Below are 25,258 nucleotides of genomic sequence, written 5' to 3'. Positions count from 1 at the left end.
GTGAGAGAGCGAGAGTTGTGAGAGAGAGTACGAGAGTGAGAAGGATGAGTGGGAGGGGCATCCAGAGGGGAGCATCCACAGTCCTCACTTGAATTTACTGAGCATCGACTGGAACGTAAAACATAACAAGGAGACGAGCGGGAAAGAGACTGCAGAGTGGAGACAGAAACAGGCCCAGTGGTGGTGCGTCCATTGGGGGCGTTGCCCCCCCGCCGCGCCCGCATCTTCCTCGGTGTCTCTGAACTTAAGTAAACTCTCAGTTTACTTAAGTTCAGAGACGCTGAGGGAGAACTGTAAGTCATGTCAGTCAGTATGACGTTGGACCGCCCACCCCCTTCAGAGTCTGAAGGGGGTGGGCGGTCTGGCGTCATGTTGACTGACAGGCATTGTCTGGGGCAACAGGCAGCAGCACACAAGTGCGCATGAGTGGGGACGGAGGGCAAATTTTTGCACCGTGCCCAGTCATGCACACTAGTGTTTCCAAAGGCTGGCGCATGCCCATTAGAGGAGCGAGGGTTGAGCCAAGGCTCAAACCTCGGTCTCCTAATGGGCAGGTGGGTGGAGCGTAAGCCTGCTCTAAGCCAATCCTGGCGCTGCTCCAGCACCAGGATTGGCTGACAGGGGTCTTGCCAGCAGTGATGGGCTGTTCCAGTGTAGGCGCCGGAACGGACCCGAGGCGGCGCGGACCCGGACCTGCTCAGGTAGGATTTTATTTGAAAAACCCCACCCGCACGCGACACCCCCCCACACGACACGAGCCGCGACTGAAGCCTACACCGTCCGAATTTGAACTATCTAGACAGTGAACATTGTAGGCTACCAAATCGGTGACTGCTCTCATGGAGATTAAGCGGATGTCCAGCTGCTTCACAGCCGGCCCCAGCAGCACAAAGTTGTTCCTCTGCAGCTTCGCCGGGGAGTTGAAATTCAGCAGTGGCCAGAGGGCAGGCAGGGTCTGAGAACACGTCCAGGAGGTCCCGGCACGTACGCGCCAAGCTCTGCGTATTTGCAGAAGTGCAGAAATATGTGATGCATCTGGATGGTAAATATGCATTTTGTGTTTTAAAAGCCTAAGAAAGAGACGGGCAGTTCAGCATCCAGGCCTTGCCTTTTCGTGTAGTGATTTATTTTTATTGAAAAATAAACAACTTTAACGACCTTAAAATTGTAAAGTGACTTTTTATTGCCGCCTCAATACTTCATGCAGTGCGATAGTGATGGAAGTAGACAGTGAACGGTGTTGGCTACCGAATCGGTACCTGCTCTCATGGAGATTAAAGTGCGTCATTGCTGGCGTGGCTACTCACCTACTATACGTGTGTAGTAAGAACATGGCGCCTCAGAGCTGATGCAGAGAGAGGGAGTGGAGGAACAGAAGCAGGAGGTGGAGTGGGATCTGGAGGCGGAGAGTGTGAGAGGTCGGTAAGGGGGGGATAGATGCAGCCAGTGGCCCTGTGCTTGCAGTATGCAGTCTGCCTGAGGTTGTGTGCAGAAAGTGTCTAGTGGGAGCGGGGCCTGATTAGGTTGCAAGTGATACGCGAGGAGGACATGAAGCATGCGCCGTACAGCGAGGTCCAGCTGTGCTTCTGCATGGCGAAAACAGTTTCACCTTGTTAATCAACAAAAACACACTTAATGAGCATCGCAAAGCTCCCCCTTCAAAACTATTAGAAAATGCCAAAAGTAGAGCAAATTCGACTCGAAGGTCTTGTAGCACTTTGACAGAGCACCGGGTACATTGCAAATGGTCAAATACGTTGTATACAACTCACTAGCCTCATGTTACCAGGTAATTTGCATATCAGATGCTGACTTCTGAGTGGTGAAAACACTTTTGGCCTATTAGTCAGTTTAAGCTATTAAGTTTGTAAATCTATGTCGCTGCCACGGCTCAACGTCATTGCAACAGTCTTGTAGAAGACCACTGGCACGAGCGTTACCAGGAATATTTGCCTAGCATCATAAGCTATGATTTACCCAACACAACATGGTTGGCTTTTGGATTTTCTGCAGTTTTCATATAGTGCCAAATCAGCTCAAAGGTAATAGAGCGTTGTACGCGCCCAAAAGTTCCATTATTCAAACAGACAATCTGCCCCTGAAGCGGACTGGAATGGGGGGTGGTACGAAAATTCCCATTACAGTAGCGCGCCGCGGGGAAAACGGCTCCCTTCGGGACAACACAAGGACCCAGACTCAAAGAGTCGCCAAACAATGATACACGGATCAATGCTGATGGTCTATTAACCGTACAGAGCCCCATATTCCCCTCCCAGTCTTGAGCAATGGCGCTGCATATTTGCACCCCATAATACTAGGAGGCCAGAGCAGCCGGCAAAATGGGTGGCAACCAGTGGTAGGAGTAATGACCCCACCTTTTTGCAGGGTCATCCCCAAAAAGAGGGGCTGCAAACTCATTGCTTCAGAAGAACACTGCTTCCAGACCCGATGTGACGCGCTCAAATCCCTCTGCTGCTGGCCACCGATGAAAATATAAAAAATGCTGTGTAGATAAAAGTTAGGCATGCGGATAAAACATGAGTGGTGGCAATGAAGCGGGTGTTGTGCTGAAAAAAAGAAAGCCTCCAAAATCACACACGCTTCCTCAATGATTACAGCTTAGTGAAAGTTGTGCGCTGGAGGTGATCAAGAACACAGTAGCAGGCATGAACAGGAAATGCAGCGATGGGCCGGAGGTGATGGGGGACGGTACAGCAAGTGGAGGTAAAGAAAAAGTACAGTGCCATACCTACATAAATAGCTAGAGGTGGACTGGTCCATGTAACTTGGTCAGTCTCCAGGGCGGGAACAAAACAGCCAAAAGGCAAGATAAATGCGAAGCACTTACCAAAGAAACCAAAGGAATTTTTAAAGGCAGGCCAAGCAACAAATGAAAATGATAGGCGTGTGATGGGCGTGGTGAAAGCCCACAGGACATACAGCGTGTCGAGAGACAGCGCATGCACGCTGCCTAGGCTCGACCTAAACAGGAGTTATAACTTGTATACCAATAAAATTGTTGCAAAAGAAATTTGGAAGTACCTTATAAGCAAGTGTCTCAGTTTTCTAATTGAAAGGAAGAAATTCCATAAAGATTAACTGAATACCTATTGTTTGTGTTCGTTGTCTATTTTGAAAAAACAGTAAAGACGGCTGGCTGCTGGAAGGGGAGATGACAGAAACAGTGTAATGCCCCAATTATTGTCTGATCGGTAATATCATTACAGACACAATAATTATCCAGCGGGTCAGATGGGCACTTCAAGCACAGATATTCAACCCAAATTTTGGCACGTAATTGCACTGACTCCAGTACTCTGAGGATTCAGTGTGTCAAATGATTTTAAATTAATTAATAAATAAATATTTAGCAACAGCAACTTCACGTCAGTAGGTTTCACCTGTTTTTTAAGCTATTCCAGAGCTATTGGCTTGGTTTGCATTTGTATTGTTTTTTTTTTTTTTTTGAAACCGTTTATTGCAATCTCAAATAGTTACAAGTATGGGCCTACAACCGTCTGGCCGGCCGCTAGAGTGGCAGAAGCATATGACATATATACAGAAAAATCTCTTGGCGGTGCAAAAAGGTAAATCAGGAGATATCACTAGTGCAGGCCACATAACTCCAAACCTACAATACGGTTTCCTTTTGTCGAAACACAACAACACAAAAAAAACCACACCCGCAAGGCAACCCGCAATCCCAAGTGACAGCACGCGCTCCTTAAGTGGGGGACCCCAACCAATCGCCAAACTCTGAAGAGGGGAGTGAGAACAGATCAGGGACTGGGGAACCACGTGCCCGTGGCTGGGGGAGGGGGTCGGCTAGGGGGACGGAGCTGGTGAGGCAGCCGGCAGCAGTGGCGGCTCGCAAATACCCCCGCGATAGGCGTTCCAGGGGCCCCAGATTTTCACCCACGCCCCAGGCTTACCCCTCGCAACATACACCACCTTTTCACGAAACATACACCAATCCATGTGTTCTTTCCAGGCCGACACCGCCGGGGGCCTCTGGGATCCCCACAATTGAGCAATGTCTGCATTTGTATTGTTAAACCAAAATGTGCCAAAAGACAATTATAAAAAGTATTCCCCTACAGAGGAAGGATAAAAGTCAGCCAATCAGATATACGTGTAGTACAAACAAAAGAATAGGCATTAAAAGCCAATTAATAAGGAGCAAGTTACACAGGCAAGTCATCCAGTCATGAGCAGGGGGCATACCCAAAGCCACCTCTATCTCTGTGTATTGTAGATTATAGGTCTTTGACAACATATAGCTAAAACTCCTTATAGGAGAGAATCTAAAAAAGAATAACGTGATAATGTCAATTAAAGTCTCTTTTGAATTCCAAGTGGATTTATTGATGTGTTACTGTAATGGGAACTGTGATAGCAGCATGTAGCACCGTTCTTTAGTGCACTATACACACATAGCATTTCGTTCATCCATTCATGGTCTATGCAAAATTATTTACTGTGTCCTAAAGTCTGTTTATTTGATGACTGATGATAGTCACTGTTTAAGCAAACTGTTTCTTAATACTCATTAATGCGCAATTTCAATATGGGATATCAAGACAGAAATATGAAAATTTACTCAGGTACACATGTGGGTCATCAATTTCCTTATTCTGAGCCGTAGGAAGCATCTTCTGCCAGTCTTCGGAATCCTCATCATCTGAGAAGTAGAGGGTACAGTCCCGCAGAACGACTGATATCTGAAAGATAAACCATCATGTTTAGCACATTCTGTTCATAAAGGTACATCACAAAAACTACGCTCACCCCATAGAATTGCGTAAAACAAGTGAAATTGTACACATTTGCACATTAATGACTCACTCACACAGGACCACTACATTTAACTCATTTTTCCCAGCCCATTGAGACAAACCATGTAGACAACATCACAATATTTGTAGCAAATTGTAGGAATCTGCTTCTTATGGTTACCCCCACTTTTTGCTTTTGGCACCCACTGTTTTGACTAGTCTGGCTGGGATCCTGCTATTCAGGACCTTCTGCCTTCTCCCTTAAATGGACATGTATGTACTTTAGTACAATTCCAGATTGGATACTGGGGTACCCTTATCAGTCCCTAGTATATGGTACACATGTACGCAGGGCATAGGTACCCCAGAGGCCTCCCCTGGGCTGAAGCATGTATTATGCCACCCATGAGAGGCCATGCAAAATGGAACCGCAGGTCTGCTACTGCAGCCTGTGAAAGCTGGTGCTTGCACCACTTACGAGAGATATAGGTTCACTATATCTATATATATCACTACACTTAAAACTTGATAAGTCACCCCTATAGCAGGCCTTAACAATCCTGAAGGCAGGGTGCTGGGTTTTATGTGAGAGGGTGCCCCTGCATGAGCAGGGCCCCTCTGCAGTCTTCGGAGACGATTCTCCTGGGCTGTACGTGATACTGCCAGACATATAGGTAGAGGTGCATTATAACCTCGCGGTAAATGCTATCTCGAAAACGACTGCAACGAAGTATGTCGTGTTTGGTGTTAAACACCTTGGAATCATACCTCCACACCAGTAACTGGTGTGGGAGGTATGATTCCTCCCCTCAGAACCGAGGTTCTGGGGGTACCTAAGTCTACCGGTACTAACTTTCTCGAGCCTTACAGCACAAAATGGATGCTGCCAGCCACAGATACAAATCTGCCCTCCTGCTGCTGAGCCAAGCTCAAGCAGAGGAAGGTCGGACAATAGGTATCCTGTCACAGGGAGGTGTGACCACCTCCCAGACAGGATTTGGTGTATTGGGGCTGGGTGGGTGCACGGTCTCCGTGCCAGACATTCTGCACGAGGGGCACATTTGGTGTCCTTGTGCATAGTCCAGCTCAAACCAGTTCTGGGAGCCATTTGCTCCTGCTCTAGCGTGAAACTGGACAAAGGACATGGGTGTAGCCACCCCTCTGTCCTGTCCTCCCCCTAGGAGGGTCCCTAGAATCTGTCCAACCCCTTCCTGTGGGTATAAGATGGGTTCCCTGGCTACACGACATTAGATTTTACGTGGACAAGATTCTGCAAGAAGATACCACCACACTTCAACCGTCTGGACACGCTGGACTTCGCTGGACCTCCCTTGGGCTCGACTTTGTCTTCCCTTGCCGTCCCAAGTCTTGCCACTGTCCGTGATCCGTACAGGCTCCGTGCTGGACCCTGTGGACCTCCAATACAACAGAAGTATCTCCCTTGGGGTGAAGGAGTCACCCCCTGCAAACGCAGGCACCGTAACGCATCTGACCGGTCTCCTGATCCTGAGCTCCTGCGGACTCAAAGCCTCCAGCAACACAGGAGGTGGGTTTCTGAAGGTCGCCAAGGTTGAGCTGCCCTCTCACTGAGTTTGAGGCGGATAACCCTCATGGGGACTGTATACCGGTACCCCTGTGCACCGCGTTTATTTGCAACTGCACATGCTTGTTGTCGTGCAACAATTTTGTGCATTGGGCCAATTGTAGCCCTGACCCCAGTGCATCTTTTCTGATAAGGACTCCGGTATCTTCGCACTATGTGCCCTGCTAGCTGGTATCCTGTGAAACTGCCTGAGGCCCCTCACGACTCCTGTGCCTTCGGCCTGTGGGTCCACTTGATGGTCAACTTTGCTTTATTTAGGCTCCCCTGGTTGCTCCAGGCCTGCCCTGACTCCCCTTGCTGCGGTGAGTCTCCTGGTCCTTGCTAGGCCAGATCGACACCGAATTTGACCATCTACGTTGGTTGCCGCTGCCAAGGCTTGTTGGAGCTCCCGCCAGATACTGACCCCCTTAGCACTCAACATCCTTCGTGGGAAAGCTTGCCTCCAGCTCCTGACTGTCCTTAACATCTTTGGGCTCTCGCAGCTGAAGGGTCAAGGTCACTGTCATCACACCTGACGCACCAGACATCGGTGGGCATTAGTCTACCGAACCCCTGGTCACTCCAAAGTGACCCCGACTTTGTTCCCTCTGCTTTCAGGTTCTTCTCATCTAGAATCCATGTTTGTCCACCGGACAATTTTCATACTTCCAGCAGCAGCATTTCTTTGTCAACAACCATAGAGAACAACAAGGGTTTCAGACGCCACTTCGTGCCTATGCACCCGGCTACCCTGGGATAGGTAACTCTGGTACAAAGGTATCCACGGGTGGTGTGGCTCTCCAGAACTCTTAAGTTCCAAGGGTTGTCTTCGTAATCTGCTGGGAAGGGTCCTTAATCTTTAATTTTCCAACTGTGACTTTCTCATTGAATTGTACGGAGCACGTGGTCGGGGTCTCACACTGCACCCGTCCTCCGTGGGGTCCCTACACACTCACCTTGGGTGGTTCCTTGGGGTCCCAGCGATTCTACACCTTCTAGACTAGGTCTAGTCTGAGTCATGGTTCTTATACCACTTATTTAGTATATGGTATGTGCTACTTACGTTTGATTCTTTGCAACTGTATTATTGATTTGTGTTCTATCCTCATGTAGAGGATTCTAGAGAGTGTTCTAGATTATAAATACCTATTTTTATATCTACTGTGTGGTTTCCCTTTCATTTAACCAATACTATAAGGTTGCATTCTGGTAAAACAAGGTGCTTAACATTCCTTCAAGACTTAGCCTGAAGGTTGCTCTCCATAGCTACCAGTAGGATAGCGTTCAATAAAGGTTATCTTTGACCTAATCACCATAAGGGTTGTTTGGACTGGTACAAGGTGCCCACTTTAATTAGTGGACAGCATATACCAGGCCAACATCTCACACAAATACATTACATGATTGGATTAAAAATGTTGGCAATCAGGTTTTTTCAATGTTACCATTTGATAACAAATGCTATACATGGTGAACATGGCCAGAGCACATGGCCTGCATGCATTCAACACATTAAGATGATCCCATGCAGCCCAATCGCAGGAAGTGACCTACACCCACCCACGGCATGCAATGACTGCTGCGGAGCAAATGGCGATTGCATGAAGTTTCTCACAAGCTCCTCCAGAGGAAGTGACAAAAAGGTATCCTAAGACAGCAAATGGTTGCTCTTACAAAGCAGTGCACAGAGGGCTTAGCAGAAACATATTTACCAGCACATTCTATTGCAGCCCTATGCTAGTTAACTTTTGCCAATAACTTGCTCTGCAACATGTAAATTTGGCAAAACAGCTCTAGCCCATATTTTCTATGGCTGATTCTTAAGGCATATTCAGATCCTGTTATCACCAGTCTATGCGGCTGTTTTCAATACAGCGTTCTACAATATGTTGAATTAGAAAATATATGGGTTGAGTTACCTCAATAGGGCATATCATTTTCTTGTTACAACAAAAGTGTAGACTCTGTGGCTCAATGTTCCCTACATATGTATAATCTTTGAGGGGGCTCATATCACTCATAACATAACAGGAATCACTTCAGTAAATGGTCTCACTTGTAACATGTAATAAGAAACAGGGGAACTGGAGAACAATGTTTACAAAAAATACAGGAGTTCAGTTGGTGTTTTGCCCCAGTGCAGGGGGCCAGGCCATGGTAGAGAACACAAGTCTAAAGCCCTGATGGCCAGTTTATCACAGTCCTAGGCACTATTTATCACACCTGATAAAATCTGTGAGTGTGGGTTGGAAGGTCAGTAGAGATAAATATCACCTATCCGAGTTTTTGAGGAATAACATGCAGATTTTGATGTTTGGTGCACCAAAATGTGCATATTACAGTAAATACTGAATTATTTCCTCCAGTTAAATTCCGGCAGGTTTGACCAGCTGAAATTACATAACAGTTGAGTTACTAACATCAGGTATGGCAAGAACCACTTAACTCTGAATCAGACAACATTGACTATCTAGGAATACGGGCCTAAGAAATATGGAAGGGAACAGATGAAAAGGACTTTTCACATCCAGTATTCCATGGTTTATCTATAAGACTCCACTTGCTTCAAACTTAATTTAGTATTTTTTTAAAGAAATGAAGGTGGCGCTGTGTATTTGACAGCCCCATCATACCAATACCAGTAGGGCCTTAATATAAACACTTATCACTCCACAATTCAAGACGAAGGGTCTGATTTAAAGTTTGATCATACTCTGTCGCATTGCCAGTCAAACTCTTTCTTCGCCGATTCAATTTAGGGTGGACGGTGTAGTGTCCGTTTTTACCATCTGTCAACACTGGATAAAACCTGGTGGTGTGGGACAGAAAAAACATTAAGATCCCCACAACAAGGAAGGAAACTCCCAGGTTGTGGTTCATTAGTTTATTGCTTTTCAGAAACAAACTCCAACTTTAGGAGTCTGTTAATGAAAAACCAAAAATGTTAAGACGTTTGGTGAACAGCTGTCAAAATCGATTGGTACCTTGAAGGAGACTAATGTGATAGCAGTTACTTTGAATGGACAGAGATGACTGCTGGCTTGTCGACCAGCTTACAATTTGGCAGACAGTAGTCCCTTTGGGTGGCGTAGGTAATGTCTTTGGCCACCTTGATGGGTGGAGTACCATCAACCAAAGCTTAGATCAGGCCCAAGGTGTCTGAACTGGAACGGACTTCTGTAATAAACAAATCATTTCCAGTGCTCTACTCTCAATATTACCTAGGAACAATTATTTTTTAAAGAAATATATTCCGTTGAATACACGAGAGTAAGCACCAAAGCATATTTTGCAAATGACACAAGTGTCTCTTTCATAGCCATTGAAAAAAAAGATCCTGCTAACTTCCATGATCAACAACCCTTGTACTTTGCTGCACAATGTGAGCTTAAATGACTAACTTTGCACAAAAAACATGATCATATACACATAACAATCGAATCTTAAAAGGCATCAATGCCTATTCTTCAAGTGACCACTACACAATGGAAACAGTCAGCTGTAGATGTTTCATATTGATGGGGTTGGTTAGAAAAGAAGGTGAAGATGGGTTAACCAGAAACCCTAGGTTCATAGTATTAGGACATCCTCAAGAACCCCCACTGAAGAAATGTAAATGACCAGAAGACAACTTAAAACACAGAAGAGCCAAAAAGGATAAGGAGTGGTGCAACTAAACATGGCTGCTGCACCCATCACATGGTACAGGTAGAACTAAGTCAACTCAGTAATGGTTTTAAGGAAGTGTTCAACTGGTAGTTTGGAATTCTACTCTTGAACCACAAATACTCATTTAACTGCCAGGTATGATGACTTGTCGATCCTGACCTTTAGGAAGGGCATGAATGGCAAACATGTACCCTGTGGGTAAGCACCCATAAGGTTCTTATTTTGTAACCATAATTGTGGTGCGCAAAAGGGCCCCAGTTTTATTGACCTTGGGCCTAAAGAACTTGATACCCTTTGAGGCCACATGGTTAAAGTGGTTATTGAAATCTACATGGAGTCTTGTGTTTTTTGGCCAACTACGGCAAGCCAATTCTCTCAGTCTCGGTAAGAAGGAGCAACAAATTCAGCACACTGCTACTAAAAGTGATGAGCTGAACAATCTTAACGTCACCCTTGCCCATCTTGATACCAGAGGTTCCTTCTAAGACCCTTCTCAATCAGGATCCCAGCTAGAAGCTCTCATCCATTGTGGCAAACTTAATTATGAAGCATGATTCAGAAGCTAAAACATAGATCTGTATTTTATTTCTAGGAAATCTGCCTTCCTCACGTGGTCACCCCATATTTTTTGCTTTTTTCTGGACCCTATATTTTGGTGGCTTTAGAACTCTGTGCTCTTTACCCCTCATAACCAGTAGTAGATTGCCTGTGTTCCCACTTTAAACATGGTTGAATTGGCAGATTTACCTTGCATACAAGTCCATAGTATATGGTACAAAATGTACACAGGGCCTGGAAGTTAAATGTTACTGGTGGAGTGCAGCATCTGTTTTGCCATCCACTAAAGAGACAGCACAAAACATGGCTTCAGGTTTACCATTGTAGCTGTGTGGCAGTTTAAAAACTGCAATTTGACCTGTCAAATTTGACAGGTTAAAACCTCCATTTTACTTTTTAATAAGTCACCCAAAAGGCAGGGTGCATGGGATTTTAAATTAGCAAAAGTGAAATTTAATGTTAACATGCGATTAGGGTGATTAGCACCCAAAAGCTATTGTTCACCAAGGCAGTCGTAGCTGTCCTTTATAGAAAACCAGGGAACATATTTAAAAATCATAATGTTATATTTCAGGCAAGACAGTAACTAGAAACTAAAATCAACAACTATTTTAATTAGTTATTACAAAACCAATTCAATGGTGAAGTCCAATTTTTAATAAATATTTAGTAAGTTATGTTTTCCCTGTCTGAAGTCCCTAAAGGCTCACTTGCACTTGCTATCCCACTTCTGCCAGCCAATAATTAAAATTTGAATAGGTGTCAAAAACGGTATGGTACCTCTCAGGTACAAACAATGGGCTGACCTAAATGGGCACCTCTGAACTTCCCAGAATATGCAGAGTGGGAGGCGCTGGGCATCATTTTTGTCTACATTTCTTTATTAGTGTATCGAAGAAGATAAAATTGAAGACGATAATAGTGCCATCCAAAACTACATAACCCCATCCAATAGTAAAAGGATGTCTTAACTATAACCATGGGCAACCAACCATATCTGTCTGTTTGCAATGTCGCAGGTCAACAGCTCAACATCTTATGCTAGAAAAAAAAGAATAAGGGCCATATGTAGGTAGGGTCACATTTACCGACTCATAAATACCGAATTTTACCGATTCGGTATTTATGAATCGGTAAATGTGATGTAGGTAATCAATCGGTAATATTTACCGATTCGGAAAGGGTCGGTAATTTAGAATCGGTATTTACCGATTCGGTAATGATGCATACCTTCCCATTGATTCCTATGGGCCAGGAGGCCCATAGAAATGAATGGGAAGCCAGTTACCATTACCGAATCGGTAAATACCGAATCGGTAATGGGGGAGGCAGTATCATGGGTGGCAGGGTGTCACATTGACACCCTGTTGCACCCCTGATTCGTCCATGTGTGCACATGTGACGCATATACATGCCCTAAGGGCATGTATGTCTGCCACATGGCACTTTGACATCAGCAAATTAGCACGTTTTGCTAGGTATTCGGTATTTATCACCAACCTATATTTGGTGGTAAATACCGAATTCTTTTTCCTAGTCATCACTCATTTGAGTGTTACCTACATATCATTTCAGGATTCGGTATTTACCGATTTGGTAATTTTACCGATTCGGTAAATTACCGAATCCTGAAATATGCCCCCTACATAGCAAATGCCTAAATACCGGTCGGTAACGGAATATTTACCGAAAATCGTCCGTTACCGACCGGTATTTGGCTTCCTACATATGGCCCTATGTGTCCAGAGGGTACAGTAAATCAATCCACTAACACTTGGTAATAAGGGAAGAGTAAATATCCGGAAGGGAGGAACGGATCGTTGCCAATATTACATATTCTTTACTGCAAAATCGCAACTACAACTTCCCCAAGTGTAGGATCTTCGTCTTATGAAGGACCCCCAAAGTGCTTAGAATAACTGCTATAAACTCAATTATAATCTAGTTTCTCAAAAGTTGCCATGTCATACATATTTTCAAGTTAGGTTTGAAAAGTCAGGATGACGCTTGCAATTTAATACCGTAGGATACCCATTTTGGCAATGCTGTGGACAACCACCTGTGGACATATGAGAAAGTGGGTATGTCATCGGTATCACGAGAAGGACCATAGGAGTATTTAACGTGGTAGATATGTGGAGATTGGTTTCGAAATAGTACCACATCTGCCGCTAGTAGACATCAAGCATTTTGCATTCCCATTAGATGTGGACAATATTACTGTCACTAACCCCACATCTCCATCATCTGGACTCATTGCAAAATTAGGTATTGTAAAGTTTCACTGGTGCAAATGCCAGCGATGAAGGATTTTCAAGAACCTGTATTTCAACCAGGGTTCCCTCAACCCTTTCTTATAATCTGCCAGATGTATGTCCCACTCATCGTTATTGAGTTCAGTGTGAAGTCACATTTCCCACAATCTACGCAGTGTAGGACGTGTGTGGATGCTGTTATACATATGGAATAAACTGCTGTTTCCTTACCAGTGTGGGCTTCCTTTCAACATGCTTTGTGAAAAACAATGATTGATCAATGCAGTGTACAACCCTGTAATGAACCCTCCTTAATCATTGTGGGCATGTAGGTAGTGGACAATAGTGGAGAAGTCTAATGTGACTGATGGCTTCCCCAACTTTCTGGAAAGAACTTGTAGTAATTGGATGTTTCTTCATTTGGGAGAGATAGGGAGACCATATTCCTGCTGTAGTTCTGGGAAAGTTTGTGGGTGATGCAGGGAGACAGTTAAAAGTCATATCCTATGCACTTTCTAGGTCGACCAGTTAATTTCCTCCCCCTCATTGTGATGTGTGCATTGTGCCATAAGGGTGTTTTAGAATGTAGGCTGTCTGGGATCTTTAGGAGCTTATGCGCTCGTTTCCATGCATGTGGAGAAGTGTATATGGTATATGATAGGATTGATTGGGGAATGACTCGTGGCCGATTTGTGAATAAAATAACGAGATAATCTCATGTATTTAAGTGACGTTTTTCAACTGCAAACTAAGAAAGTGTCACTCTGTCCAACTCCATCAAATATACTGAATGCACTAGCTGGTTGCACAAGTCCATACCTTTCTATATGTGGTAGGCAAGGGCCATCCTTTTCAGTAGTTGTGTATAGTTGGAGCCTTTTAGTCTTGGCCTGTTGCCCCATCCCCTTAATATAAACTGGAAGATGACATGTATAATACCTTTAAAGACAGGGTTGGGGTATGAGAAGTTGTATTGTGCCAAACATGTCATTGAACTTAGGTATCATATTCATTTTGATGATTTGGACTCTACCCCATAGGGAGCTGTTCAATTTGTCCATTTACGAAAGTCTTGTTTCATTCTATCTATGATTGGGCAAGTATTGTCCTGTACCATATTTCGTAGCCCTTAAAGCCCAAGTACTTCAGTCTGTTACACAGTCATTTGAAAGACAAGTCCCCCAAGAATGCCTTTGTGGTGGTTGAAGTTAAATATAGGGCTTCACACTTAGGCCGATTTATTTTATAACTCGAAAATTTAGAAAAGGAATTGTGTCACTAATGTGGGAGTTGATGTGGATGGGTGGGATAGAGTTAGCAGGATATCATCTGCAAATGGAGAGCCTTAATTTCTCCTGCCTTAGATCTGTTTGTTGGCCTGGATTGCAGTTGCAGGGATTCTAATGCTAGTTGGAAGAGTAATGGTGACAGGGGACAGCCCAGTCAGGCTCCACAATGTATTTGAAAGTATGGCGAACTGAATCTGCCACAATTAAGTGACGTAGTGGAGTCATGTTACATTTCCTTAGTTAATACAACAAAATTCTGTCCAATGACCATCCTCTCCATTATCCAGAATAAGTAGTTCAATTTTTAGCAGCTTGAACACTTTTTCCGCATCTAAAAGGAGGAGGACTTTCTCATAATGGTCACCCTTCACCTGCCAGAGAAGGTAGGAAAGGGTGCATAAGGGATTAGTGGAAGAGCACCCCAGTAGAAAACCTGCCTGTGAGGGTCGTAACAGTAAAGTGATAATTCTTTTCAAATCGATTGGCTAGAACTTTAGCTAGAGTTTTCATATCCATATTTATAAGTGATATAGGTCTGTAACTGAGGAATTCTAAAGGGACCCTTTCCTGGGTTTAGGAATGTCTGATATTCCAGCTTGGATAAAATAGTCATTTAGAAAACCCTTTTCCAGGGCTTCAATAAATACTGAGGCTAGGGTGGTAATAATGAGTGATTTAATCAAATTGTAAAATTCCATCGGGAAACAAACCTCTCCTGGTGCCTTCCCAGTTGCTATATTGTCCATCGCCTTCGCTATTTCTTCTGCAGTTATTTTGCCTTCCAACATGTCAGGGTAGGCCTGTGTAAATTAGGTATCTTTATCTGATCAAAGAAGTCATTCTGCTCAGCTATTACAGGCAGTTTTTGGATGTATATAGAGTCTCATAGTACATCTGGAATTCTAATGTGATATCAGTCGCATGCATAAGAAGAGCCCCATTGTTAAGTTAATTTAACTTGCTATAGCGCACAAATTACACCCAAAGGTATCTCAGCGCTATGTTTAAACACAGGTGCATCAGTGCGCTACGTTAAAATAGAGCGGTCTTAAATGGTTTCCTAAATTTGACATGATCTGTGCCGGAGCGGATGTGATATGGTAGCTTATTCCAAAAGGAAGGGGCAAGGTAAGAGAAAGACCAGCCTCCGCATCTAGCCAAGTGGATATAGGGGACAGTAATTAAGGGTTTGTCCTTCAATCTCAAGTTCTTGACTGGGCGATAATAACTGAGCTTCTGATGTAAATAATCAGGGCCTTTTCCTAAGAGGGATTTGTACATTAAGGCAACAGAGCTTGAAGATTGTAGTTTTCCTTATTGGCAGCCAGCGCTAGGCTCCCAGTAGAGGTGCAGATACAGAGCCTGAAGGAACATTACATACAAGCTGGGCAGCAGTATTTGGGACTACTTGCAATTTAGACGTCAAAGACACATTTGCTGACACAAGTTTGGTGTCCATAATCCTATGTATTAATTAACAGTGCTTGAACTAAGGTTTTCCTAGAAGAGAGAGGAAGAAAGGGAAAAGTCTTCCTCACCAGACGCATCATATTGAAACAGTTACAACTAATGGATACAACATGTTCTTTCATTGATGAAGATTGATTCAGTTTAACGCCAAAGTTCTTAACTGACTGACTGACACTATTGTCACGAATGCCTAGAACAGCCCTGGAAGAATTGATTTGTGGTACTTGTGAGGTCTATAATCGACCTGCTTTCTTCCCTCGTTCATAGTGTCTCAGACGATACGAAAAATACATTCCTCCGCCTCTTTTGTATATAATTAAGTACTTTTTAGCGGCCAGGAGTGCCTGCAGAGTGACTTGCATCAGGGAGTTTGAGTAACTAGTAGCCAGGATTCGTATGTCGGTCTCTAGATGGATTCTAGACAGATTGGGGTACAGTTGGCTTGTGTTTTTGTCAGCGCCGAGTCCCTCATCAATAAATAAATAGTGGCCTTCCGCGCTCCCCCTATTGTCATTCATTCTTCTCCTTGAGATATTGATCCACTTGACTATGTAAATGTTTCTGGTCTTGGGGGTATCTGTAATGTCAGAGATTTAGCAGCCAAGGTCTCTTTGGGGGTGCTTGAAGATTTAGGTGTACTTGAATATCATATCTATAAGATCGTGATCAGATACCTCACATGGAATTATGGATGTACTCATTAGTTTTTGTAACAGATTTGACTTGATTAAAAAATAATTGAATCCGGTCTGAGTATTTTGTGCGCATGTTGTGAAAGTGTAGCTCCTGGCGCTCAGATGAAGCAATCTCCATGTTTCTTGTAGTGCACGATCTGTCTCTACTATGGTACAGGCTGGGTTTCAAAGATTGGTCTAAAATAAAGTTGATTGCTTAATTCCAATCCCCGTCCATTATGACTTTTGCGGTACTGAAGGATGGGAATAACCGACTTATGTATACACATTAATTTGGACTTTACGTCTACTGGGCCATAGATACAGCCCATGATGAGAAGGACTCCATGTATCTGGAGAGTAACAGAAATGTACCTCCTGTCTACGTCAGACTAGTGGTATAGTTTAAAAGGGAATGATTTCTGTAACAAGATTACAACTCCTTTTTTTCTTGGGCGTGATGTGTCACCTTGGAAGTCATCATCCTTACGTGCATCACAAGCATATAGAACCCGCCCTCCCTCTCCCGCTTTAGCACCTCATTCACTTATGGCATAAGGTGGTCTCCAGTAAAGGTGCTGTGTTCGGTTTCATATGGACCAGCAACGTGAGAGTATTTACCTTTTTATAAAATGCAGGAAGCCATGTGCATGAAGGGACAGTACTAGTAATGGTTCCCGTGTTTGGGGTGGCATCATTTCGTTATGGTTTATATGTATGGGGCACACGAGTGGGCCTTAGGTAGCAAGAGGATGAATGTCCCTGACTAGGAGCTACACCAGTTATTATTCTTGAATGTTATGAGTGTTTAATCAATTGAATCCTGCTGTCCAGATAGAAGATTGAATGGGGCACTAAATCAGGCAATAGTGGGTTAGATCGCTGATCGCGCACTAATCAAACAGGGGAAGAAGTAATCTGAGGTCAGTTGTTATGGTTTTGAACAAGAATGGTTCTGTATACTCACACAGCAGGGGGATGGGATATGGCTGTCTGATTCTGTAATCTAACAGCTCAGCTTAGTGAGTGCTCAATGGCTGGGGGCGAAATCATTTGTTCTTGAGGTTAAGGGTGGTGATGATAGCGGGGCCGAGGTACCTATCGGCAGCAGTCTATGCACGAACAGCTATTTTCTTCACTTCCCTTCTCAATTTTACTTTTTGTGTTCTCAATTTATCCTTTATAATTATATTTGTCCTTATATGTTTAGATTCTCTTGGGGTAAATTTTCTTGATTGTCTTGCCATGTCGAATTTACCTACGTTTGGCTTTTCGGATGAACAATTTGCTAACATGGTAGGTAGTACAGTCAACTTTAGTACTCAATCAGTACTGAACTCAGACAAAAATGAAGACTTTATTAGTCTATTAGCCTTAAAAAAGAAGATGAAGCGAATAGAAATGCACGGTCATTACATGCTGGAATACCTTAAGGCGGGGGTGATTCCTCATGGTTTACGAGTAAGGAACATTCCAGGACTCTTTGTCCAAATCAAAGAGTTCTTAGAGAGGTGGGCAATGATATCTAATCGTTGCTCCAGAGATTACATGATGCTCATAGTAGAGACATCAAAAGAGGTTCTTGCACAATTGGCTACAGAAATATTAGATCTAGAGAGTAAAATCAAAGCATCAGGTGTCTTGGAAGAATCCAAAAAAAAGTTGGAAGATATAGAGAAAGATCTACATTCCTATACTGAATACCTCACTAAACGCAAATTAGATAAGCTTAAGAAAGATATCAGGTTTTTCAGTAAAGAATCCACCTATCCCTATCTAACAGATCAATATTAGAAACAACCGGAGGGTGGCCAATATGATCAATTTCCAAACCGGCAATATAACTATGGAAAAAAAGTCAACACTTTCTCAGACTCCCCGGATTCTGACAATGAGGGGCATCAAGGAGCTCAGGGATTTCAAAATGCAAGATTTAATTCTGGCAGACAGCGTTCCACCCTTCCTTTTTTAGGGAGACGCTACAACAGGAGAGGCAATTGGAGAACCCAATACCAACCGAGGTTTCAAACCAATCCTCAGATCAATCCAAACCAATTCCAAGCACATCAACAGATGGACTACGATCAATTCCTGGTAACACGGAATTCAAGGTACTGGAGAGAATAGAGCAAACTCCTGTCTTTAACCTAAGTAATTCACCCTTATCAGCATCGTCTTTATCCTTACTATCTAAAGGACTCACCTTCGTGCCACATTCTGGGTTAAATAAATTCGATCTTTTTCGAGATCTTCAAGCTTTTTTGAGAAAGATCAGACTTAAAGTATTCTTTGCTAGCCGCGAATACAACGAGGCGGAACACAACCTCTCGGGTCTTCGATTAAAATCTTCTTTCACCCCCACCATTGATCAGTTACCACCACAAGTGGGAGTATTTGAACAGGTTTTATATAAGAAATTTGAAAATTTAACTAAACATGTACAAAGAACTCCATTCAACCTTAGCAAAGAAGAATATAAGGAACTAGTAAACCTGAAAACCAGTAAAGAACAAACTGTCAAAGCGTGTGATAAAGGGGGCGGTATTGTTGTGTATGACACTAACACCTACGTCACCAAAATGGAACATATGTTGGCAGATACTCGGTTTTATACTCAAATCACTAGAGACCCAACTAAAACAATTGCTGCCAAGATACGCAAAATCACAGATCGAGCACTGAGAGATGGTGAAATCAGTGAGAAAGAATGGGATTATCTCAATGTTGATAATCCCAAATTAGCCAGTATTTATGGCATTCCCAAAATCCATAAAAGTGAAAAAGATCCCCCTCTCAGACCCATTGTTACAACTATAGGGTCGATTACAGAACCGTTGGCTAAATATGTGGACGCACTACTTTGCCCATATGTCACTCAGACACCTGCCTTTGTACAAGATACAAGACATATTATTAACTTAGTTGAAGGTACCATTTTTCACCCTCAAACTCAATTTCTAGTTACCATGGACATTGAATCTTTATACAGCAACATCCCCATAGATGGAGCAATTGAAGCTGTACATTGGTTCATCAAGGCATATAAGACTGTAGGTCCTAGCATTTTCATTTTGGAATGTCTTCAAATAGTATTATCCGATAACATTTTTGAATTTAATGGACAATTATACAAGCAAAGCCAAGGTGTAAGTATGGGCGCTTCATGCGCACCCACGGTAGCCAATATTTACATGTCTTCATTTGAAAACAAGTTCATCTTTAATGAAATTGCGCCTTTTTTTGAATCTGTGACCAAATGGTCACGATTCATTGATGATATTTTTTTTGTTTGGATTGATGTTGAAGAAAATCTTAAACAATTCCTAGAATGGATTAATGTATGTGACCCGAATATTCATTTCACATATACTATTAGCTCCAAACAAGTAGAGTATTTGGACATACTTATTAAGCATGAATCAGGCTCCCTAGTTGTTGATTTATTCATTAAGCCGACAGCCAGGAATACCCTTCTACATTATGACAGTTTTCACCCTGCTACCCAGAAAAACAGTATTCCCTTCGGGGAATTTTTGCGTCTCAGACGTAACTGTACTAACATCTTGGATTTTGATACCAAATCTGTAGCAATGAAAATTAAATTCAAGAACAGAGGTTATCCCAAAAGGATTATTAGGGATTCATACAAGCGAGCTCGGTTCTTTGACCGACAGCATTTGCTCACTCCTAAGCAGGACAGAGTAGAACCCACCTTAGTGTTTATTGCCCGTCATTCCATGCTCAATGACAGGATTAGACATGCAGTTTACTCCAGTTGGCAAATACTCAATGTGGATACATTGACTACAGATATCATACCTAAACCTATGTTTGCGTTCAGACGAAACAAAAATTTAAAAGATCACATAGTCAACTCACGTATGAATATTGATAGTGTCCCTTTGCATCAAACCAGACTCACAGATGGTCAACCGGTGGTTGGCACATATAAATGCACGAGTTGCAAATCCTGTCCATCAGCAATAGAAGGCCCAACGTACCAATTTAACAATCAGACTCTTACGTCGACCAGCATGAGTAATTGCAAAACATCGAACGTAATATATCTGATAGTATGCCCATGTAGTCTTGGATATATAGGTGAAACCAGCAGACCCATAAATGTTAGACTTACGGAACACAGGTCCGCCATACGGACTAAAAAGACTGTAGCTCCAATGGTGACTCACTATTTGGAACATAATCACCAACCGGACGAGATGCGATGGTATATTATTGAAAAAATCATAAAGAAAGTAGGAACTAATATGGATACCATTAGAAAGTTCAGGGAAGTGTACTGGATTTTCACTTTGGGCACGGCCACCAAGGGTTTGAATTTGTCCATTCCATGGGATCAAGCTATAAAGTAGTATTATAATTACATAGCTAATTCTCACGGCTTGTTTTGCTCAATTATTTTGAATCTTTTGATTCGAAGAGACTAATACATGTATTCCATACCAATTAGACAGGGTTAAGTCATGACATATAGTGTTCCACTTGTCTATTCGAGCATTACGTTTGTTATGGATAGACCTATTTACACATGGATTAGATTATCATGTTTATCTTCGTACTACACGTAACATAATGCCCCTAATTTCCATACATCTCTGTCTTGTCAACACACGGTTTTGATCTGGTGTAATTATTCGGACACGTTCTTTACACGTACAGCGCCCCATTTTAAGATGGCCGTATCATTGGCGACCACTTATGCATGATACAGGCAATAAATTTTTATATTTTGCCACGTTAGTCACTTTGGTAAATATCGTGATATTACCAGTCCCTCCCCGTTACAGTATAAAGTGAGGGTTGTTTTTCAAAAAAAAAAAAAAAAAAAAAAAAAAAAATTTTCAATCAGGGGTGCGTATCTTCATGTCAGATTAGTCTTATCTCCCATTATCGTCCATGTCAAGTCTCCGTAACTATTCACCACTCCAAGATGGCCGAATTATTAGGACCTTACATACCTGAATCTTACACGCATGCGCTTGTTCTTTACGTCATCAAAACGAACCTAATGGTTCACTCCACCATATATAAGCTCTCGTGTAGCGAGCGTTTACCTCCGTATGGCGATACAGAGAAACTAGCCACGCCGCATCTTTGCCCCACTCTGGTATGTACCAACAACTTAAACTGCAGATTAGACTAGTTAATTTGGGGAGGTCTTCTACCTCTGTGCTTTATTAGTATGTAGCCACCTTTCCTTTAGAGAATGGCGTATTAGATTCTATGCCAGTTAGGCATCAAGGGGGTCAAGAACAAAGATTTTTGCGTATATCCATAATAGAAATTTGGCCCCACGTGCACTCCACTGCAAGGGGATTAAATCAGGTAGTAAATATAACTATTCCGCTTTTCGCTACATTATGTATGTATGATGCTTCTTTGCATTTTTTCCCCACGTTAAAACATCAATTTGTTCCATTCACAGTCATACCCGTGAATGCCCTCTGAAGTCCAGGATATCGTTCTCCGGTAGCATTTATATTTATACTGATTATGTCCACGAGAGAGGATACCCATATAACGATTAATGCCAGAGATGTGTAAGAGAGAAACATCCTATTCCCGGCATTTGTAAACTATCCAATTTTCAAATATTCACAACCGACATATTGGGTAAGTGTAATGATACAGTTCATGCATGTCAACAGTGATCACTATTGAAATATTGTACCAGTCCCAATTCAGATTAGAGTATACGACAATGAGGTTTTCCCTCCATCTCTTCTAGGCATATCTTTTAGAAGATAGGAGTAGGGGCCATCTTATCTTATTTTTTCGTATCAAGACCATCGAGGGTTGTCTCAATATAGCATCATTGGGTAAGAGTCTACAGCTATTCTTTCCCTCCCTCTTTTCCATTTTCATTGCTTTAGACTTGTGGGACCATAAACATTCCTACACATATATATGAGTTAATCAATATTGTATTCTGTTATATTTTTTTCTTTTAAGATTAAATCCGACTGCCAGAGAGCTACTTGATCAATCATAGAGCTGCGAATCAAATTGTCAATTAATTAAACTATAGGTAGGAGACGATCTTTAACAATTCTTTTCCACTTTTTGTACCATCATCACCTCATAGTTTTTTCTGTTTTTTTTTTTTTTTTTTTTTTTTTTTTCTTTTATCCTTTCTCTGTGGTGTTATAGAGGATAATTTTTGTATCATTTGTCACTAATTGGTCTTTCAAATTGTTCTAAATTTTATGACATTACTTGGATGTGGGTTCCCTAACGGGTACAGTGGTAGATATTGTTTTTAACATTAAATATGAGCTAATCGCCATTGAGTCTCCTGACTCATTTATCAAGTGTCAACAAAATTAGGTAACTTCAGAGTGAAAATAATACATACCAGTATTGTCATATTGGGTTGTTGAATTGTGTTTCTACATATCGTATTATATTTTTACAGAGAAGTAAGGATATAAAAAAATGTCTGTTTTTTTACAGCAATCACTGACACAGAATAATCTGAAGAAGGCTTTGCCGAAACGCGTCATTTCATATTTCTGTGATTTTACTCAGTGTTTTTATCTTGTTATAAAATTGTATACTCTTGAACTAATCTAATGTCATTGAGTGAATTATCAATCAACGAAATCACCTTTGCATATCTTAGCAATATATCCAATTGCTAATGCTTGATTGTTTTATGTATTTGTTGTTTGTATCAAATTGATTGTCTTATATATGTAGTCTTTGTGAGTAAATTAAATACCCATCATGAATATCAAATTGGTTATGAAACTACAAAAATAAAAATGAAATATTAAAATAAAAAATACAAAATTTCTAATTGTTTAAGTTACATTATTGTATTGAAAAAATTATGGTTTGTTGTGTATCTCTGAAGTTGCTACGTTTTGTGTAACTTAATCTTTGCACTTAGCCTGGTGCAACCGTCACTCTTTACATACATTGAACTTCCCTGCTAAGGCTTATCCTTTTTGCAGGGGACCCCTTGTCCTTTCCCAAATAACGAACAGCTATTACAGACATTAATATGAGAGAAGTGCAAAAGAAGGGGCGTCTCTGTAATTGGAATCAGGCGCCCTGTAATGTAGGCACCGAGGGTGAAAATTCTGCTATGAGCATTGCGCCTACTCAGTGGAGGGCCCTTTCAGTGTACATACCAGACCTGTAAAAAAAAAAACAAGCATTGCCATAGCTAATAGGTCTCGCCTTTGGGACCTTATAAGTGTTTAGCCATGCAACAGTTGCATAACTAAACACTTATAAGGTCCCAAACGCGAGACATATTGGCTATGCCAATGCTTGTTTTAACTGCTGCAATCTATTGAAGCCTCACGGAGAACATCAAAGCGGCTGTGCGAAAGTGATCGCGATCAAACATCAGCGAAAGTTAAAGTAATCGCGGTAAAGCGCGACGCGCGCGCCCGCGCTCATGCACTGTAGCTCTAGGCTGGCCTGGTAGCACTTTTTGGAGCCCTCACAAAATGTCTCACCAGACCAGCGCATGTGCTGGGTCAGGCGAGACCTAACAAAGGACCCACTGGTAGCTCGCCAGTCGGTTGTTGGTGAGTTGCAAAAGTCCAAGCAATAAATAAAGAAGCCTTTAAACTCTGTACTTATCTTCTCACCTGCGCTTCAAAGACAGAGAGGTCAAATGTCAGACTATGGCCCTGATTACAAGTGTAGGCGTTATTTATCACACGTGATATATAACGCTACGCTACCACAGGGTATGCTATTTATCGTGTGCAATAATGAACACCTATGAAGAATTTGTAGGGAATAACAGGTGGACTTGGGTGTTTAACGCGCCAAAATCTGCATTGTACAGTAAATACCATACAATTTCTTTTGTTAATTAACGGCAGCTGAAGTATTTAATAATTATTGGATGTGTTAAATATAGCCAAACCCGTAATTCTGACCTGTGCGTAAACAGGGATTTATGCACGGGTCGAAATTCACCGTCCCACTATTAATTGGTCCCAAGTCTTCGGACAAATTGCTGCTCAGGTTATTTTAATATAGGGATTGGTGTTTACAATCTCCTCTCACGTTGCAGTTAGAGCATGGGTACTCACAAACATTTTTGCAGGGGCCACAAAGTTTGGTCTGTGTTTCTAATGGTAAGTGGTGCAGGACAACCTAGTTGGTTCCTTTATTTAAATTCAAGTAACCTTTATATTAAGGCGTGCCTGTATATTTAGCAGTTTATTAGTGAGAGTGCTGACTCAAGTGGTGCTGGTGTTGATCAAGGGGCCGCGTGTAAAGGTCAGGAGGGCTGCATACGGGCTGTACTTTGAGTATCACTGAGTTAGAGAAAGAAAATTAAAGTAAATTATGTGACAATCTTGCTCTAGTTACAGAGAGTGAAAGGAAAAGCTGTAGGATGTCATTTTTTTGTAACACACAAAAAATGTGAATACCTGTAAATGATTCTTACGCATTCTGCAGTTAGAAAAGTCTGATGGAAGCAAAGATTTTATAGAATCAAAACCAATCAAGACTCTTTACTTGGTGATGCACAACTTATAAATATTCACTGTAACCGGATCTTCACACATCATAATAAGTGTGTAAAATAGCTTTATCAGTAAAACTGTATGTCTGTGCAAATTTAGAGGACATTTCAATGGAAAATGCGGCGTCTGTAAATGACAGTTCACTACCACACAATGCTTTTGTTACATTAAAAAATCTCCCCTCTCATGTCCATTAAAGGTAAGTGGGTTCAAACATTTCCCGTGGGTTCTGGGGAAGCACTGCTCTAGACTACTTATTAGGCGAGTTAGGGGCCATCATGTTGTGTCCATTATGGGGTTATTTAACTCATCTTAAAAGGATTCCAGAGCTTCTGGGTCAAGGTACTACCCTGTGCGACTTTGGAACGTGATGATCATGTTTTCAGGCTCTAAAAGTCTGTATTTAATGTTTCTCTTCCGCAATCTAGATTGTAGTGCTAAGAATGGATTCATTTGGACATTCGTAG

At 42.2% G+C, this 25,258-nt stretch overlaps 1 protein-coding gene across 5 annotated transcripts in view; it reads right to left on the bottom strand.

The window, feature by feature from the left end:
• The window catches only part of LOC146796124 (uncharacterized), a 213,769-nt gene that overhangs the window by 59,324 nt on the left and 129,187 nt on the right, over positions 1 to 25,258 (bottom strand). For 3 of the 5 annotated variants that reach the window (XM_085628494.1, XM_085628500.1, XM_085628497.1), the window contains exon 2: positions 4,601 to 4,721. In XM_085628494.1, the coding sequence (XP_085484620.1) occupies positions 4,601 to 4,721 (121 nt within the window). The remainder of the gene's footprint in view (positions 1 to 4,600; positions 4,722 to 25,258) is intronic. The other 2 variants (XM_085628495.1, XM_085628496.1) reach the window with 1 other exon arrangement.

The sequence above is a fragment of the Triturus cristatus genome, chromosome 10, assembly GCF_964204655.1.
Source record: "Triturus cristatus chromosome 10, aTriCri1.1, whole genome shotgun sequence".
NCBI lineage: Eukaryota > Metazoa > Chordata > Amphibia > Caudata > Salamandridae > Triturus > Triturus cristatus.
The sequence above is the reverse complement of the archived record's forward strand: the minus strand, read 5'-3'. Positions and strand labels throughout refer to the sequence as shown.